Source organism: Onychomys torridus, chromosome 3 (assembly GCF_903995425.1).
Source record: "Onychomys torridus chromosome 3, mOncTor1.1, whole genome shotgun sequence".
In the NCBI taxonomy this organism is placed as follows: domain Eukaryota; kingdom Metazoa; phylum Chordata; class Mammalia; order Rodentia; family Cricetidae; genus Onychomys; species Onychomys torridus.
The window spans coordinates 66,966,157-66,987,329 of record NC_050445.1 but is presented as its reverse complement, the minus strand read 5'-3'; the positions used below and the strand labels follow the sequence as shown (position 1 = coordinate 66,987,329).

Here is a 21,173-nt window from a genome sequence, read left to right as displayed (position 1 = left end):
CAGGTCGGTGAGAACCTGTCTCAGAAAAGCAGGTGAAGGGCTTCTGAAGAGTGACACTGAACTTGACTTCTGACTTGCAAATACACATCCATATGCATGCACTTAAACACACCTCACCTCCTGAAAGTGTATAACTGATTTCTTAGCTTGATAAAGAAAGAAGTACACAATGTTTTTTATTTTAAAACGTCAGTTTGTGTTGGGTAGGATTTTGCAGGGACTTTTCTTTTGTGTTGCAGAAAAAGAAAATCAAGGTCATTATGTCTGAAGTGTCTTCAGAAATTATGAGGCTGCACTAGCAGAAAGGCAAGGGGTTCATTTGGATTAGCTGGGATGGCATGGGCATCCCTTCTTCCTCAGCCTTATAGACTCAAGCCTACAGCTTTGGGAGTATGACCCACTCACCATTAGCATAGTAGTTACCACCTCTCATAACTAAATTCACCATACAATTGAACATTTATGAGGTGAGATTACCATGTCACTTTAAAATTTCTTTTGTAAATGATTTGCCAATTTTGTTGTACCTTACTCTAATTTATGAACCTTAGTGGTTCTGTTTTAGGCATAGGAAATCCTAAATATGGGGGATAGATCAGCCTCTCTCCTGTAGGGGGCGCCAAGAGAGTAGTAGTTTAGTACTCCTTTGCCACCCAGCACCTTCTGGCATGACTTGGCACAATTGACTTAAAGATTTTGTGCTCTGGTTTGTGTTGGTATTTTATTATTGAGGGTGTCCTGGGTCCTAAAACCACAGTAATTCTTCAGGCTCATAACTATGCATTCTATCACTTTGGTTCAGTAAATGCTACACCTGTGAGAATTTTTTTTTTTTTTAACCTCATGTATTTGAGGCATGGTAATTTTAGAGTCCTCATTATGTCTCATTTACATAGGAGAAGTGTATGCATATAGACACATTAAACCATTTTCCAAGCGTTTGCAACATTAATGATGGTAGCCTAAACTTAGCCATTTATAGGACCTCAGATTATTATTTAATGGAATTGTCACTCAGGACACTTAACTGGCTTTCTCTAGTGCTTTAAAAACAGAATTGTGCATGATAAGGTGCATCCCTTGATGAAATGCTTTTCTCATGTGCAATCACCATTAGCTGTTTGGCTTCCATTCTCTATGCTTTTGAGCAGCCCTGCATTGCAAATCAATATGTTTCTGGAGAGACAGTGTGCTGTGAATTGCCTGGACGGCATATGCATGGTTACTTTGGCTGCAATGCTGCTGCAGAGCGCGGTTACTCTGCCTTCCTGGGAACTCCACAGGCAAGTCCATCGTGTTTGGAGGAAAAAAAAATAGATTATTTTAGGGGAAAAAATGAACTGTTAAAGCTTTTGCTACTGAACATTAGCATGTCCTTTGTGCTCTTTTGATAGCATTTTTTGGTCCTGCTTCTCTGAGATCAGCTTCTCTGAGTGATTTCTGGATTTTTTCCCCCCCTGCTTATGCTTCCCCCTTTCTTGGTTGTAGTACGGCCGTACCATTTCAGCTTGCTAGTGCAGAAAGATGTGAATTCAGTTGCTGTGTGAGGCTGGCCTGGTGCAGACACATTGCTAGAGATATGTTAAAGAGTTCCAGGTGAATCCAGCTTGAGAGAGACAGCAGCAGACCGGTAAGACAGAGCATGCCTGGAATTATAGCAAGGGCTTTTATTGGGAGCATCTCGGCAAGTCTGAATCCTGACTCACTCATTTACAACTTGAAAAGGATTCATTTTATGCATGTCATTTTACTCACCCCCTTCTATTTAATTACCGAAACCATCAGAGATTGATAAAGGGGTGTTTAAATTAAGGATCTGATGAGGTTACTCAGGGAGTCTCCGGAGGCTCCTGAGGCTATTGCCTGTAGTTTGTAAACACCAGTAGCAGAGATGAGATGAAGAAAATGTTCAGTGACTGCTTCTTTGCCAGAGCTGAGTCTGATTTGTTTGGAAACTAGTCCTTTTTATTGCTTAAAGAGATCTTGCAGGATTGTTTGCCTGGTTATGCTCGGCTGAATGCCCTCTGAGTCAAGCAACTGAAGGACGGGAGACCACTTTTCCTCTGGGTAAACTGATGTCTGTGAATTTAGCTGGATTGGATCTGAGTGGAATTGATATGTCTACTGTATTACTGCTTCTCTGCCCATCTCATCCCTCCCCTCCTTGAGCTCTGAACACACCTGGTTTAAGTGTGTGTTGCTGAGTAGAGGTCAGGGAGCTGCATTTAGCACATTATATCTATAGTGGCTCTGCTTTTCTGCATAGAAGTGATAATTCTCCATGCGGTTCTGCCTCAAGTGCTAGCTCTGCTCGTGGGCTGTTAGCATTGTAGATGCTGGTGGAGAACCCCTGCATGCTTGAAAGGCTGGGGTAGTAGACAGGCTACTCTAAAATGAGGCTTGCGTGCTCATGAAGAAAATGAAGAGCGAGGTTGGAATCTACACCTTGACAGAGAATGAATTTCTATTTGTTTTATTAATTGGGGCATAGTATTAAATAGTGAAGGGGTTTGAAGTTGAAGGATATATTTTCATATTGTTTACATTGAGACTAATGCATTAGATGAATGTGAATGTGTCTGGGTCCACCTTTTATGTAGGTGCTGAATATTAAGGATGTCGCCGGCATGTGATATTTTGCTTTAAAATATTTTACTTTGTATGCTTGAACATAGGATTTCTCTTGAAATGTGAATGTTATAGTCAGTGAATATCTGTTGATCAAACCATCAGTAACTTGCATCTTGGCCAGAAACTAGATTTATATAATTTTGTGATAAAAATCTAGGAAAGCATACTTCGTTATTTTATCAGCTTATTGAGAAAAACATTGATGGAATTTAGGATTCGCAATAAGTGATTTATTGGAGGAGGAGCCTCTGTACTTACTAAAATTTAAGTGTAAAACTGGACTTTGATTTCTAGGAATAAACATTTGGATTTTGTTCAAAGGAGAATTGGAATTTTCTTATGTTTTGGCCACTTACGATTTTTCAAAAGTAAATGGAAACATGAACGGTTATTTTTTTTAATCTAATTGTATTGAGATGATGCACTGTTTGCTGTGTCTTTTTCTGAGAGTGATATGTTCTAGCTATTTATATTTTTACCTTCACTTTGTGTAAGCTGTGAGGTTTATTTTTTCATCCTGTGACAGAAGGAATGGTACATTTGAAAAGGGTAAGACTAGTAGAGCAGCAATTCGACATGATTCTACAACCCCACCTGTGTCTTCACTGGGCAAACATTTATTATCCCTATACTGTGTATAAGACATTGGCAGACATGCTTGCAGGAAGTAGAGAGATGGAAGGGGCATCTGGGTAGTAATATTTCCATTTCCCCCTGCAATCTACATTGTGTTCTCTCTCAGAAAGTCACTTTGGAACTTTGCAAAGAGTGTGGTGACTGCTGAGGAGAACCTCTTTCCTGCAGCCATTCACCTACAAACATTTGAGCACAGTTTACTCTGTGACTGTGAACAAAACAGGTTAATCTGCTTCCAGTCCTCCTGAAACTTGGAATGTCATTCTAAAACCTGTTTTTAAGGGAAATTCTGTGGGAATTTTTTGTTGGCAAGTGTGAAAGAGATACTGTCTATTTTGATTTTTAAAACTGTATTTAAAATGCACATTACACAGAACTCACCAGTTTCGCCATTTTTAGATGTACAGTAGACTGGCATTATTAAGTATATTAAGTATTTTGTAGTAACTACCCCTATCCTCTCCCAGAACTTCCCACCATCCCAAGCAGTTAAATAATAGTTAACATTCTCCCTTCCCCCACCCTTGATAACCTTGATTCTACTTTCTGTGCCTGTGAGTTGGCCTTTGCTAGGTACTGTTTCTTGTCAAGGGGAATGACATAGTATTTGGCTTATTTCACTTAGCATGCTTTCACAGTTCACTGATACAGTATCATACATTGAAATTTCATTCTGTGGAGGCTATGCTTTGATTTTAATATGGAAAAGATAGCAGTTTTCCTCCTGAGTATAGGGGTCACTAAATCAAGTTCCCATATGGACACTGTAGTAGGTAACTTAGAGCTTCTAAAAATATTAGCCCATGGAGGCTGCAAGGAATGGGGACTAGAAATGCACCCAGGGAGTCCACCCACTGAAGCTGGGGTTATTTACATGCGCCGGTGATTGAGGGTGATTGAGCATAGTACCTGGACTGCTAAGATTTTCTTGTCTATTCTTTGTTGATAAGGGAGCAATGTTCAGCTGGAATATTCATTGTGAAGCTGGGTTGTGACTTTTGTCATCATTAACATTAAGATTTCACCTACTGTGCTTCCCATGCATTGCTCATCCTAACTATAAAAGCAAAGAAAGCCTTAACAAAACATCACCCAGGTGTCCTATGTACTCTGTGAGCTACCTCCCACCTCCAATCCTGTTTCTAGTGGACACTCAACCAGAAACCCCTAGACAACCTCTGCATTAGTCACGAAGAATAGAGAAGGGGGTATATGCTTGATACAACAGTAAACAGTTTTCTTTAGATAGGCAAGCTTACCTTCATCATTAAAGTTTTTCTTTCTTGCTTCCTTTAAATCCAAGTTAGTTTTCCAATAGTTGATTTCTTTTTAAGAGATCATGTTATGGACCCACCCAGAGCCATCTATCTGTTTGCCATCAACTGATTTGACAATTTCTGTACTGGATCCTTAGAAATTTTATATCTGTGTCTGTAACTAACTCCCTGCTCAAGGCACCTAAACATATCCAGAGGAGCAAGATTCACCATAGCAATATTTATTACCCGAGTCATCCCATCTTTCTATCTAACTCTTCTTGTTTTCTTTGGGGTAGGATCTCATATTGTCAAGCTCACTTTTTCAACTCAATATATAGCTGAGGCCTCCTGCCTCTGCTCCCCATGCCGGGATTACAGATGCATGTAACCACACATGGCATCCTGGCCTTAATGTTTCTTAATGCATTATGCTCTTCTGTTGTTTTTTTTTTTCTTTTCCTTTCTGTTATAGCCTGGCTTTTTATATGAGGCAGACTCAGAATTAGATTAATTAAATGAATGTTTACTTGGGTGGTGAGTTGGAAGAGAGGAAGGAAGGGCAGGCCAGAAAACCACATCCCAGTTACTCTGTGTTGCTTTGATATGCTTTTTCTTTTGCATCAGGAGAGAGGAGGGAAAAAAATGGATGGGCATCATTGCAGGTGAGGCCTGTCCTTTGTTTATGTAGGATGTAGGTTTCTAGGGACATGTGCACATTGGTCAAGAGCTTCTGCTCTGTAGTTTGGTCCTGCAATGAATCTCCACTCCTATGTTTACTCTCTGCACGGCCTTGGACAGGCTGCTTAGTTCATGTGTATTTCAGTTTAATTACCTGTGAAACTGAGATAATGATGCCCCCTCTTGGGACTCTTGTAGAGACTGAGAAATTATGTTAAAGGTGGTTTTCATAGTAACTTAACAGTAACCAGAAGAGTTCCATAATAGCTAGCTATCATTATTACCATTGTCACCTTATCTAGAAATGCTCCGTTTCCATCTCAGTTTTTTAACAACTGCATTTTTAGCAGGTCCCAGATCCTTCTTCAGGTTGTGTCATTAGAGGGCAGAGATGAGCATCTCTTACTTTTACAGGATTGAGGAAGATTAAAGGAGGTTATGATAGGTTGTTCCAGTTTTTTCTGCTTATCATCTGCCAGACTTTGGGAGGGTGTGTTCTAAAGACGTTCTCTCTGTCCAGTTGACAACTCATTTCAACCAGCAGCCAGTCCCTCACCTAAATGAGATCTTGCTAACAACATTGGCAGTGAAGTGCTTCTGGAGCACTTGGTTTGTTTACAGCAGCAGACAAACAGCAGGAGATTTACATCCCGCTGCTCTGCTCTGTTCACCTTGGCCAGCTTAGCCAGGAGTCACTGTTGACTCTTCTCTGTTGTGGAAAATGTATACAGAGCAGGTCTTCATGAAGTCAGAGGGCTTTATTATTAAAGGATCACTATCAGATTATTATTGCTGAAATTTTAGCTCTCCACAGTGGATGGACCAATTGTGAAGGCTGCATTGAAAGACACTTCCTTTTTTTTTTTTTTTCCAAAGGCTTATTGTTCCCTAGGTTTCTTCTCTTCAGGAGCTCTGTGTGGTTACTGACCCACATGTGATTCTCTGAAAATGGTACGAGCTTCAGAAGTCTGTCTTATATTCAGGGATGTCCTATATTTCTCAGAATTCTTTGCTTGGATTTGTATTGGAAGATAAATATCACATTTTAAACAATGTAACATCACTCTTGACCATATTGCTAAGTTATTATCCAAGCACTAATAATGCATTACATTTTTTTTTTATTAGAAAAGATGTTTGACCCAGGTGAGATGATAGCAATTGTGTTCATTTTCTATATGTTTCAGAATAAGATGGTAGTATGGCATTTTATTCTTCTTCAGGGAAGAATTTTTAAAGCATTTATAATCTTTATTAATACATGTTATTCATCAGGTGAAAAGAATTCAGGTCCAAATGGATCAGACTTATCTCCAGTGGCGTATTCTTTTCAGTTTCCATTGTTTAATGTTATTGTACTTTCTGGATGCTTTATCTTGCATGAGCGACAGAATAGAGCGGTACTTGAGAGGTATACACATAGACCTAGCCTGGTTCAGCAGAAACAAGCCAGGGGCGATTCAGAAGCTCAGAAGTGAAACAACAGGATTCAAATGGCACCTGGGACTGACCTTTGCACAGCCTTTCTGACAGATGACGGCTTCTGGAGTCTCTTATGATGTCTTTTAAAAAGTGAAATTCAAACAGTAGGCATTCCAGGATGGGCACAAAGCCATCCTGGTTATGATACAACATTGATTTCAAACTCAGCCTATTTTATTTGCTCTTAGTACTTCTGAAATGGTGGAGGGTCTTCGTTTTTAAATTGCTGTGGTTCATGTTAGTCTTCCTGGCCAGGTTACTTCACTAATGCATAATGGGAGATCTTCTGAAAATATACAGTGACTTCCCCTTCCCAGGCAGGACCAAAGACAGAGCTTAATAAAAAGAAAGGCTGTATAGTCTTTAAAGAGAGGAAAAATGTCCTTTTATGCAGGAATAGGTGTTTGTTGTTGTTTTTGTTTGTTTGTTTTGTTTTTTTGAAAGCTTTAAGGAAACAGTGTCTTGATGAAGAAACTAATTAGCCATGCATTAAGAGCTGGTTTGTATGGCTTAACGTTTCAGTTTCAGTGAGAATGGACACTCTACTTGTCGAGGTGTGGGGATTTTGTAGGTTGGTAGAGCCTTCACTTTGTGGAACAGCAGAGCAGAGAGACTCCTTGCCATGTGTGGATTCTCATCCTCATACATACTCCTTTTCTGGTCCCTCTGACTATAGATGTGTGCTCATAGAGAAAATATAGGTATCAGTTCTACAGTTTCACCTCCCAACACTGGGTACTCATATGGCTATCTGGCATGAATGCTATTTCCTTAACTCTCTTTTCACATGGTGGTATTTTAACCAGATTACAATTGGGGGTATCAGGCAGGAGTCAGAGAATTTGTTTATACCTTCTTTGACCATTTGGATTGACACTGGGACCAATGTTTGAAGGGTGTTCCATTCGGCCTTCCACAAAACAGGAATCAGAGCCCATGTGCTCTTCCAGTCTGGAGAGGATCTTTCCATTCTGCCATGATACAGGTAGTGGGCTCTCTCCCAGTGGATGGCAGGTGGTGTTGCAGGGTAGGCACACAGTACTTTGTACACATCTGTGTCTTGAAAATGGTATCTTCTAGATCTAGGAGTAACTTCTTTCTAAACTTTTCCCCTCCAAAGATGCCAAATAAACCTAGGTAAATAAGCAAAGTGTAGTTTGGGATTCAATTCTCTTGAGAAAAGTGTTAATGACATTAAAAAATATAGTCAAGATGGTTAATGTTGGCACCTTTACTAGAAAATATAAATGTTCCTTTACTAGAAACATGTAAGTACATCAACCTATAGGCGTAAAGCATGCTCTAATAATCTGTGTGTTTTATTCATTCTTACCTTAATTTCATTGCTTTTGTATTCAAATAGAGAGTACTTATATATACATTGGCTATTTATTGTTAGGAAACTTTATTTTGGTGTTCAAAATAATAGTAACTATCTAAAATTGCCATCATATTTTGTGGGAAGTTTGGGCAAGTTTTACTCCAAGATGGTGACATGCTTATCACCCCTGTGGTATGAAGAAACTGAAACAAAATTTGTTTCTTAAGGAATTGACCTATATTTGACCAAAACAGCAGAATTTAACATTACATGGTCTAGGACATTGTGTCTCAAATATCAGTCCAGAGGGACATCTTGTTAAAATTCAGATTCTAATGTGGTAGTACTATGGTGGCCTGACATCCCTAATAGGGCTATTCCTACTGGTCTGTGAGCACCAAGAGAATTATAGAGTATCCTAGATGAAGTGGGAATCCCTAAAGATAATAACATGACTAAGACCCATGTAGGCCTTCAGTAATAAAAGAGATGTTGCTTTTACCCTTGCTATGGAGTCATCATTAAACCTTACCTTAAATTTATCATTATAATTCAAAAATGGAGATACTAGAGTTTTATAAGTAGATGCATATACCTTTATGAGCCTGTAGACAAAACTATATCTCATATAAACCCAGTACTGTAATAAGTATTATAGTAGAGAAAGCTACTTAGAATTATTCTGATTACATTTACTAAAACTTTAGCTGCAGGATGCATATATACATATTCCCATTAGAATTAATAAAGCGAATTGTCCAGCTTGTTGATAGGAAACATTGGAGCCCAGAAAGGTTATAACAGATCTACAGTCCCTGAGGCAATATTACATGATTCAGCTTTGTCCATCTCCATTCAGCTTTGCTCATTAGTTGATGAAGGAATTGTCAGATCCAAAGAAACAAGTCAGTAGAGAAATACATGTTTTATTACATTAAGAAACCCAGTGGTAACAAATCCTGGTGAGGATGAAGAAGTCATTATCTTATGGTTGGTGCATCCATGATTAAAGTCAGTATAGGAATTACTCAAACTCAAACCAGAACTTCATGTGATCCAGCTATATCATTCCTAGGCATGTACCTCTGGGAACCTAAAGTTAGCATTACATAGAGGTACAGGCACATCCATGATTAGTGCATTACTGTATGTGAGAGATGAAGAAGCCTGTTGTGGGGTATCAGTCAATGAGTGGATGAAGACAATGTGGTATATATGGTGAATGGAGGTGCTTTTTTTTTTTTTTTTTAGCTACATAGAAGAAAGAAGTCATGTCATTTGCAGGAAAATGGATACAACTAGAGATCATCACATGATGCGACATAAGTCATACTTAGAACTACAAGTATCATATTTCTTCCCTTCATATGCAGAACCTAGATTAAGGGAGAAAAGACACAAAAGTAGACTATTTGGAAATAGAAAAGGGGTCAGCAGGAAGGGCATGGGCAGGATGGGGAATGGAATGTGTGTAAATATGTGTATGACAATGTGATAATGCAACCCATTATTTTCTATAACTAATATATTCAAAAATGGGTGGAAAAGTAAATAACATTTTAAAACCCAGTCACCTTAATGAACATTGAATTCTGGTGGGTAGGAACAGCTGTTGAGAGCATTTTCCTTGACCAGAAAAGACTTCAACTTGGAGGGTGTGTTCTTTTAGTTTCTGAGGATGACTTTTAAGATGGCCTAATTTTATTTATAGGGAAAGACTTATCATTGAGTGATTATTAACATAGCATATATTTTCTCTGCATAGTTTTATCTTTTTGGACACTGAAAACATGGTTTATATACTCCAGGTATTGAAGTTTGGGCCTGAAATATAATTAGTGCCTGGGAAAGGTAACAACAACAAAAGAAAACAGACCAACTTCCTGCTGTTCAGACAACTGTATGGAAGCAGGCTAACTGTAGCTTATATGAGTACATGACAGCAGCACTAATTTAGGATAGGTTTCGCGATAATCTAAAAGTGATATAGTTCATAGTAAGGGCATTTGTGGTTGCAGCAGTGACATTGATCAGGGGCAGAGCTACTGTTCAACAGAGCCAAGGGTGCCAAATATCCTACAGTGTGAGTTGCTGCACCATGCTTTACATGATTGATTCCTTAGCCAGAATGTTTATGCTGCTGTCACTAAGAAATGATTCTGTGATCTCAGAGTTAATGAAAATATGAGACCTGAAATACCAAGGTAAATGTTTATGGTGTGTACCACCTTCATACTTTCTGAATCCTAAATTGCTGAGGTGGAATTGCTTATAAAATGAAACACAAAGAAGTAAATTTATTTGCCTGGTACTTAATCTACTTAAAATTATTCACTGGTTATAACCTGGGGCCCATATTTTCATACTAGAGGCAGGAAAGGTCAAAGAACTGCTAAGGACAACGGCTGTGCTGTTTAGCAAATCAGAAGACAGACCTAGAGTGTTTAGCAGGCTTACTGTAAGTTGTTCTGAGTTATGTATGTCAGCTAGTGCTGTTATGAAGAGCTTGATTTTGGGAAAACAAAATGGCGAGTAATATAATGTCCATATATATCTCACCATATCTACATGCAGTTAACATATCCTATGTCTTTGTTCCATGTGTTCATAGAACCACCTTTATCTACATAGCTGCACAGACACATGGACATGCAAACACTCACTAATTGATGAGGAAAGAAACCACAGGCTACAACAAGGGAGTGGATAGGTTAAAATGACAGACAATTGTGGCTATCATGGGTATTATTCCAGTGGCCTTATAAATTTCTCATATTCCCCCACAGTTCTGTGCCTAGCTATCTTTTTATAGCTGAAATTCCTTTTAAATGAGGAATAGTTTTGTTTATAATTTGTAAAATTCAGATATTTTGGGGGAGATAATACTTTATACATGAACTTGTAAATGATTGAAGGTGATTTTCAGTGGGAGTAATTTTAAGAGAAATTGTTGATTAGGAGAACATACTTAGTCTTCCATGGAGGTAATGGACAATGCAAAAAAAAAACAAAACAGCAATAGCTACAAATATATGACATTGTCAAGATTGGGCTTATCTCATAGTTTGCACTGCCCCCGTGAACATCAGAAGACCATGACCTAGTCCCTGCTACATGTGTGGGGCATATTTGACACGGGTCAAGTTTGCATCCTTGAAAGCCCATCTTTTCTGGAGCTGCCTTCCATATCAATGTGGTGTAAGCGAGTAGAAAAGGTCACTCCGGGAACTTAGAAACATGCCAATCACCAGAAAATGGCTGATTCAAGGGGACAGTTTTCACCCTGAATGAATTAACTTTAAACGAATGCCAACCTTAACTGAATTAAGTTGTGCTCTTTCACATCTATTGCTGAGGCCTCAGTAGACAGTTTTCTAGGTGTTACATAGCTGCAAACAAAAATCAGAGGTCAGACTCTGCCCTTTGCAGCCCCCAACAGTGTTTGAGTATCTGACTTTTTCTTTTATCAAACCAAGTTAGGATCTACCAACAAGTTAGCAAACTTTCCTTGAGGTTGAGCAGGTCAACTCTATGAGATAGAACATACACCTGATATCATTCATGAAGCTAAATAATTCATGGACCCAGTGAAGACCTACTACGATTATTCTGCTAAATTAACACAGCAGTAAAATGACTCCCAATGGTATTGCTGTACCTACAGAACAGTGCATTGCTCAGCCCTCATCAGAGAAGCTTCTTATAGTGTAGATGGCAGTTAACATAGAGGCTCACAACTGGACAATGTTCAGAGAGTGAGAAACTTGGAGTACTCAGCAATGAATGGGATGTTCCTATCACACTCTTCCCTTCAAGGCTCAGGGATCTATGTAGAAGGGGGTGGTAATGGGATTTCTCCATCACACTCTTCCCTTTGAGGCTCAGGGATCTATGTAGAAGGGGGTGGTAATGGATGTCTCTGTCACACTCTTCCCTTCAAGGCTCGGGGATCTATGTAGAAGGTGGGGTAAAGACTATAAGAGCTAACAGTGGTGGACAGTTTTAGGAAACAGCATTTTCCAGACACAATAGGGCAGATCACATATGAACTCACAGACTGTGACAGCGTGCACAGGACCTGCACAACCTCAAGCCGGATGAAATCCCAACATGAAGGAGGGGAAGTGGGCACAGAGGCCACACCATTCACAAATGATAGCTGCTGGGAGAGGGAAAATCAGTTTTCTTCAGTTGAGTGACACTGGGTAGGTATATCAACATACTCGAGAGTCGTTGGTCAACACAAATTGGACTCCAGCTTTTTAGTGACTTTTTGTTATTTTTTTGGTTTTGTTTTTTATCTTATTAGAATGAACATGAAGTTTATTGGAAGGGAAGCAGGGAGGAGATGGGAGGAACTGGAGGATGGGAAAAATATGATAAAATATATTCTATGAAATTCTCAAAGAACAAATAAAACAGATAAGTGGGCCATACTTATTCAGATAAGTATCTCTATGTGTGGTTTCATCTCTCACATAGATCAAAATTTTAAGTTCTGTTGAATTCACTGGAAGAAAAAAGAAGTTTATTCTGGTATTTGTGATGATTTCTTCTTTTTAAGTGTTTTCATGTACCACAAGGCATCCCTGCTTATGTAATTCTTGTCACTTCTGTTTTTAAATGAAGTGTGAAAAACTGCAGCTGGGGAAAATACACCCTTAATTTCTATTAGTGTTTGCATGTCTTGTTCTCACACAGGGTGATAGTGTGACTGTCTACTGTAATTGGCCTTAGGCACATGTACCCAAGATATTTTTTCCTGGCCCCATGATTTGAGAAGAGCACCTTTAAACTATAGAAGCCTCCCATTCCTCATGACTTTGTCAGCAAGATTCTTCATGGGGACCTTTGAAGACAACATGCTTTTGAGGGCTGTCAAATGAATATAAGACAAAGTCATTGGCCTGTGGAGGACATAGATTGTTATCATTGTTAATTAAAAGGATGTGTTGCAATATAACTACATGAAATATAGCAGACTAAATGCAGTTATTGAAGGGACTCTTAATAAAGCTTGCTAAGTGCGATTGAATCATCAAGGGCCTCTGGAGGTAAGTTTTTAGCACAGTTGTAGCTTGCCTTGGGAGGAAGGCTGCTGTGGGAGGTGCTGTATGTCAAATGTGTTGCTCTGATTGGTTAAAATAAATAAAGTGCTGATTGGCCAGTAGCCAGGTAGTAAGGATAGGGTAGGCGGGACAAGGTGGAGGAGAATGCTTGGAAGTGAAGGCTGGAGAGAGAGACACTGGGAGCCACTGCCATGGCAAGAAATAGATAAGATACTGGTAAGCCACAAGCCACTTGGCAAAGTATAGATTAATAGAAATGGGTTAATTTAAGATAGAAGAAGTAGATAACAAGAAGCTTGCCATGTCCATACAGTTTGTAAACAATGTAAGTTTCTGTGTGTTTACTTGGTTGGGTCTGAGCGTCTATGGGCTTGGCGGGTGAGAGAGATTTGTCCTGACTGTGGGCCAGGCAAGAAAACTCCAACTACAGAAGGCCCCTGACAATGTCTATGTAGCAAATGGTGAAAACTGATGATCTATGGAATGGTCTCAGTCTCCTATGCTTAGAGCAGCTTTAGCCTGTAGTCTTTGTACATGGCCAAGTACTCATTCATGTTCTTAAAAGTATATGTAGCTAATACAATAAATTAAGAATTAATTTGGGGCTGGAGAAATGGCTCAGTGATTAAGAGTGCTTATTGCTCTTATATAGGACCACCATTTGGTTTCCAGCACCCATGTTGGGCGGCTCACAACAGCCTGTAACCAGCTCTGAGGTGTCTGGCCTGTGCTGGTACCCATATACTTACTATATATGTGTTCTCGTTCTCTCTCTCTCTCTCTCTCTCTCTCTCTCTCTCTCTCTCTCTCTCACACACACACACACACACACACACACACACACACACACACACACGTGTTCTATTTCTCATACTCTCACTGTCTTTCATACTCTCACACTCACATGTAAATATTTAAATCCTTGAAATTTTTCTTTCTCAATATTTGATCTCTGATTACTGACTTAATCAAAGTGCCCAACTTTCACATACTAATTTCCATGATTCTGACATATTTCATATACTCTAAATAAAGAACACAAGAATGAATATGTTTGTTGCAAATATGATTGCTGCATTTATGTGTGCCCTGTTCTAAACATAACACTATGAGTTGGATTAGTTTTACTTATTAAGCCTTCCTAAGCATTATAGATCTGCTTACTTAGCTTGCCTCCCAAGGAAGTGTGGTGATAGCTCTTTCTATGTGTTCTTGGATTCTGTTATCTTTACAGTTGCACAGTAGCATAGGTTATAGAATCTCATTATTGATCATTTGGGGGTCTTGGTTGTCTTGTCTAAATTAAGTAACTCAGATTGGAATCATAGAATGGAAATCAAACTGAGTTTCCTTTTTAAGAGTCATTTCACATATACTGTTAAAAGTTAACTTATTTACAAATTGCCTTCTGTAAGTGGGCATTCCTTTTTTAGTCTGTTGTCTGTCTACCAGAGGTGCATTTTGGAATACGTCACTGGGGGACATCACCTGCCCTTCAGCACACTGCACTGTTGCAGTGCCCTGGCCTGCCCTCCCTGGAGCAGACCTGTTACTTTTGCTTCTACACTGGTACCACCCCCATCCCCCAGGTCCTGAACAGTCACTCAACTTCTTCAGTAAACTTCCTGCTTGGTCTAGACCACTTGGCTGCTCAACACTCTCTGTGTTAAGACTTGTCACGTTGTATTGCGTTCATTCTTTCCTGTTGAAATTGCTGTTCCTACTTGAGTAGGTTTTGTCCTTTGAAATCATATTGAACTTACGCTTTTTCCGTGACTCGTTGGATTTAAACATGGTATTATGTTTCTTTTTCATAGTTGAATAAGCAACCAGTTCCATCAGTGGGAACTCTGAGAACAATTCTCTTGTCTTGCTAATAGCCTTCCTGGTATTTTAAAAAGGTTCCCAGCTTTCCAATCAATAGCTCTATGTTTCCTAGTCTTCATTTCTTTTCTTCTTCTTTGATTCTTTTCTCCAGCCCACCCCTGACACTTACGTTCTGTGAGCTGGAATCTGTTTTGTTTTGTTTTGTTTTTCAGTGGGAGGTATAACATCAGCCAGAATCTAGGCATGTAGTCAGGATGAGTATAAAAGTTGGAAATAGCCAGGTGGTGATGGCGCACGCTTGTAATTCCAGCACTTGGGAGGCAGAGGCAGGTGGTGAATCTCTGTGAGTTCGAGGCCAGCCTGGTCTACAGAGCTAGTCCAGGACAGGCTCCAAAGCTACAGAGAAACTCTGTCTTGAAAAACCAAAAAAACAAAAACCAAAAAAATGTTAGAAATAGATAAAAAGGCTTACTATTTATTGGCTAGAGAAATCTCTGTGGTGAGGTGTGGGGTTTTGTCTTTAAGCCTTCTTATTTATGAGGTTATATCTTTAACCACGATTCTTACACACTAACAGGTTATGGAGGGATTCACAGGAAGATGTGGGTGCAGGGGACTAGCACCTGTATGTAATCTGTCTTCCAGGAATCTCCTTCTGCTGGGTCTGCAGCACTTAATGGTTTTATGCTAAGAGCTTCTAGAAATTACAGCTTCCAGCAAGACGTGGACATGGCTATTATTTCACCTCACTGGATACTTTTCTGAACCAGAGTTCTTTAATTCAGGGTCTCCAGGAGAACTGTCACATGAGTGTCAGGGCAGCAGAGCTGACTACAGGTATTTCAGGAGGACCCAGGCTTGGCTTTCTGTTGTGCTCACAGGCAACAGACATGGGCAGATCACATTGAGTTCCGTGTCTTAAATACTGGAAACGTGAAACCTGTCTAGAAGAGTTGCTTTATGTTATGTGGAAAACTCAGTATGTATTTCTTCCCTTGATGAAGATGCATGCACAGAGGAAGTGTGGGTACTAGTATGATTCATAGCGGTCTGATTGTACTAGAGATGAGCCTAATTTGTATATAGCCTTAATTTTATGGAGACACTTGTTCATGAGCTTTAGCGTACTCCTGAAGTTATGATTGGTGGTACTCAATACATAGCCATTTATAGTGACAGCAGTCATGACAACCATTGCTTATTTTGGCCTGGATTTGATACAGTGTGTCAAATTTGTTAGTGGTATATGCAGTGGTGTTTTTAAATTCTGCTCAGGTATCAGAGTGCTTCAAGCTGTTTCAGTAAAATGAACATATTAGGTTTCTACTCCTGGGTAACATAGTACCAGAGAGGCACAGGCTTATCATTTCGCAGTTTCAATGGGTTGAAAGTCTGGGTGTGGCCCAGAGTTGCTTTGTCTGGGATCTGCCAGGCTGAGCTCAGGCTGCTGTCTCCCTGGCAGTCCTCACTTGGAGCTCAAGGTCCCCTTACTTATCGACAAAACTAGTTTTACTGTGTGTGCAGATATGTGGTTCCCATTTTCCTGACGGTTGTCAGGCAGAGACGGTGTTAAGCTTATGGTCCATAGCATACTCTCAGCATGGTCATGGCTGTGTCTCAGACTAGTCAGCCTCCAGCTTTCTGACTTCTTTTTCCTGGTTTGGGAGGCCTCTCCGGGTTTTGTTTTCCCCACCAGGAAATCTAATGTTTGCATAGAGAACAACATAATTATATCACGGCATACTTGCATGGAAAAGGGAGGGAATTATTCAGACAAGTGATACTAGGTATTGTTTTAGAATCTTCTTCTTAGAAACTTCAAATTTTGGTGATATCTCTTCATAAGCATATATATTTATTATTTTTGTAGCAGCATTGCACTTTTTAAATAATAGCTTTTGGATGAAGGTCTCAAAGCCTCAACTCTTTTGTGTAAAACATATGATGAATTGGATGAATCTTTTTGTATATGAGTTATTACAAGAAAACTGAGCACAGCATCGTGGGAAAAGGGTACAGTAACATAGTATGGCCCTTACATTCATCGACTTAGGTAAAGAATTGTTGAATCTCAGCTGCTGGAGGGAAGGCTCAGCAGATAAGAGCACTTGCTGCCCTTGCAGGGGATCTGGGTTCTGTTCCCAGCATCTACTTGGCAGCTTACAAGTGTTTATAACCCCAGTTCCAGGGGCTCCAACACCATCTTCTGGGCTCTATGGGCACCAAGCTTGCATGTGGTGCATATACATATATGCAGGTAAGATATGCACACATATAAACTAAAGTAAAAAACCTTAAAAAGAGAAGAAATGCCTCTCACTTATGGTCTGCCACAAGGATGCCTGAAAACCATGGTGCTGCAGAACTGCTCTGGCATGCTGATTTATTAAATTCACCTCTGAACTGGAGTCAAATTGAAAGAAATCCGCTTCCTTTCACTCCTTTGTCAGTCTCTTCTAAGTACCTAATGATGGACTCCAGGTTATATCTTTATATCTTCTTTTCTGCATTCATTTAATGTTATATGTTTATCCATATGTAATACATTATATTTACATATATGTATATATATTAATATTATATGTTTATGAATTTGTCTCAGGACCCCTGTGTTTAGTAGGGTTCAGTGTCACTGGAGGCTCATGTGTCTATTGACTGACTCAGTGATGGTGATATTTTCTTATTTATTGCCTTCCTATTTTTAAAAAGAACACAAATCCTTAAAAATATGGAGCACATTTAGCATACTTATGATATATTATTAAGTTTTGATCATGAGTATAAGATTCTATATTGAATCTTTAAACGATATATATCTTCAGAGCTGGAGAGATGGCTCAGCAGTTAAGATGACTTGCTGCTCTTCCAGAGGCCCAAGTTTGGTTCCCAGCAAATGTGTTAACAGTTTACAACCATTTGTAACTCAGCACCATTTTCTGGCCTCTCAGGAGACTACACAAATGTGGGGTGTGTGCATGTACGCACGCATGTGTGCATGTACGCACGCATGTACACACACACACACACACACACGAGTCAGACAGACCATACATATACAGAAGAAAAACAACAAGAAAACCCAAACTCTCAAACATCCTCAGCACTTCTGAGGTATGCTAAAAAGGATCTGTCTCATTTGGTTTAATTATAATTCAGCCTATCCTTAACAATGGTGGCAAAGTCTTGAGACAGGATGGATGGTGAATATTGAATTAATTTTTTCCCCTGAAGCGTTAAGTACACACATTTTACTTGTTATTTCTTATCATATAAATTTGCATATTTAGTATCATAAATTTAGTAATCTTATCTTTACTTGTGTCTGCAGATATCTGATATTCTGTGTGATGCTTTTTCCCCACTGTGCTTATACACACTCTGAAACATTGATGCCTACAGCTGTATCTGTGTCTATGTTTACATCAGTGTGTGCATCCATATACGATGATACATGTACTCTCCAGATGGACTCAGCCTGTTATGTTATTCCAAAAGTTGATATTTAAAATTTATCAATATGAGCTCTTATTAAATGTTTTCCAGTTTTTCTCATTTGATGGCATTTCTCATTTGATAGGGATACAGAAACTGTTTACTTGAAGAAAACCTGTAAAAGCAGTTTCGTTCAGAATAATCATTCCTTTAGATAGAAGAGAGAACTTGTGTGTAGATGTTTTCTGTTGCTATAACAAAATGCCTGAAATGACCTGAAAGCAGGAGAGAGTTACTTCTCTCAGCCTTGCATCAGTTGACTGTTGTTCGGGACTGTGCTGAGGCAACACCACAGTTAAGGGGCAGAGCAGAGTAAAGATGCTCATGTGTGGTTGCTGTGAATCATATGGAGAACAAGAGCAAGCTAGAGAGAGAGAAGCAGAGTGGGAGGGAGAGGGAGAGGGGGAGAAAAGAGAGAGATTATGTTCTAGAGTCCAGAAGCTAAGGAAATGCACACAACCACTGGACTAACTTCCTTCTGCTGGGCCCATCTACTGACTCTTCCGCCAACTTACAGTGCTGTTCGTGGTGGGGACCACCAAGACTTTCACACATGGCCTTTGGGGGACACCCAAGATCCTTATAGGAAAGCTAGAGGCTGCAAGGTAGACTCCAGAATTTCTAGAGGGTAGGGAGAATGAAAGAGCTGGGACACAATGTGGTGAATGGGAACAAAACACCAGAAGACTAGAGTAAAATGTGCAAATGGAGCAGGCTGAGCTGTGGGAGAGTGACTGTGGGTAGTGGGGGAAAACAGAGGTCCAGGACTGTAAGGTAAGCAACTGGTGTCATCTCGTGTGTCATTTCTTAGCTTTGAAAGTAAAGAGAAAAACACACAGTCATCCTCATTATTTATCGCCTAACCACTGTTTTCCCTCCAGTTTGGACATAAGTGAGGATGGGGCAGAGTTTTCAACCTGAGTCTTCGGATCCAAACCTTTGAAACAGAAAATCAGCTTTCCGCCCTTAGTGTCTGTCATCTCCCACCACCGTCAGTAGGGCCCCTCCAATCCGAGCCAACTGTGGCTGTGTGCAGGTTCTTATTGTTGCTGTTGTATGTTTGTTTGTTTATGAAGTTGGGTTATCCACTCTTGATGATTTAAAAATATCCATTTGCAGTCTGATAAAACCTGAGACAGAGGCCAGAACCTTGTAGGAGATAAGGACTGAGCCATACTGATTTTTTTTGTTTGTTTGTTTCAGATAGATAAATTTTCTTTTCTTTTCTTTTCTTTTTAAAGTGTAAGTCATGAGTTTATATAGAATAGTTACAAGGAATTTTCCAAATTGTGAGTATAGCTCATGAAAGTGGGCTTTTTGGTTATTTCCTGAAATTGAAATGACACTGAAAAAATTAGTGTGTTTAGTGATCATGATGTTTCAGTGAAGAGTCCTCAAATCATTCCTTTTATTTTCCAGATATGTGTCACAAAGATGTCTACACGGAACTGCCAGGGGATGGATTCAGTGATCAAGCACCTGGACACAATCCCTGAGGATAAAAAAGTCAGAGTTCAGAGGACACAGAGCACTTTTGACCCGTTTGAGAAACCAGCCAATCAAGTGAAAAGGGTGCATTCTGAGAACAATGCTTGCATTAACTTTAAGTCCTCTTCTGCTGGCAAAGAGTCACCTAAAGTTCGAAGGCACTCCAGCCCCAGCTCGGTAAGCTCTGCCCTCTCCAATATATCATGGGGTAAACCCCAAGCCTAGCCTTCAGCATAGCTGCACACTGTGAGGAAGAAGGCAGGTGGTATTTGCAGTGAATTTTTGTGCATTCTCTCCCAGGGTGGTTGAATGTTTTGGAAGAGAGAAAGCTATTCACAGACTCTTGAGTTAAGAGTATCCAGCAAGCAAATGAATGGAATTATTTAACTTATTTTTAGAAAAAAAGCAAACAAACACTTTTTTCTTCTTCTAAAAATAAGATTGTTTGGAGTAAGACAAATTGACCATTAAAAATCCTATGTATTTCTCCCTCTTAGAGATGATTGTGAACTTTTCTGTGCTTGTGAGAAGTTTTCTCTTTTTCCTTTTTTTTATATTTTTATTTTATAATTAATTTAATTTTACATATCAGCCACAGATTCCCCTGTCCTCCCTCCTCCCACCCCCAGCCTTCTTCCCCAACCCACCCCCCCATTTCTACCTCCTCCAAGACAAGGTCTCCCCTGGGGAGTCAGCTCAGCCTGGTAGATTCTGTTGAGGCAGGTCCAGTCCCCTCCTCCCTACACCAAGGCTGAGCAAAATGTTTCAGCATAGGCCCTAGGTTCCAAAAAGCCAGCTCATGCACCAAGGACAGGTCCTGGTCCCACTGCCTGGGGCCTCCTAAATAGTTCAAGCTAATCAACTGTCTCACTTATCCAGAGGGCCTGGTCCAGTTCCATGGGGGCTGTTTTCTAAGTTGGCAGATTCACAAAGCATTTCACCTCAAGAATGAGCGTTGATCACTTGTCGTCCCACAGTTTGATTCCAGTGGAAATATTTTAGAATTTAGCAGCAAGGCATTCGTTCTCAGGTATAGGCTGTTATATGTTAGGAACAATGATCGAAGTTCAAGAATCAATAGAAACTTGATATCAGTATCTATTATCCATACTTGTGGGTTTTTTTTCCACCTAGACCATGGTATGTTGAAATTCAGGGGTATTGTAAAGAATAAAACTCGTAGTAATTAACATATTTTAAAAAGATATTGGATAGTTTGTTTCTAGCATTTTATATTATCCACTTTTTATAGTATTTAATAGTATTTAATGCTATTACTGACATGATAAG

The 21,173-nt window shown here is 39.6% G+C and overlaps 1 protein-coding gene across 6 annotated transcripts in view; it reads left to right on the top strand.

Annotated features, from left to right (window-relative positions):
- Cdk14 (cyclin dependent kinase 14) overlaps nucleotides 1–21,173 on the top strand; it is a 484,889-nt gene that overhangs the window by 114,820 nt on the left and 348,896 nt on the right. Inside the window, exons 1-2 of one of the 6 annotated variants that reach the window (XM_036182829.1) lie at nucleotides 1,200–1,283; nucleotides 19,815–20,060. In XM_036182829.1, the coding sequence (XP_036038722.1) occupies nucleotides 1,215–1,283; nucleotides 19,815–20,060 (315 nt within the window). In that variant the 5' untranslated portion in view covers nucleotides 1,200–1,214. Of the gene's footprint in view, nucleotides 1–1,199; nucleotides 1,284–1,476; nucleotides 1,631–1,683; nucleotides 2,068–2,411; nucleotides 2,432–19,814; nucleotides 20,061–21,173 lie in introns of those variants that run through there. The other 5 variants (XM_036182831.1, XM_036182832.1, XM_036182830.1 and 2 more) reach the window with 5 other exon arrangements.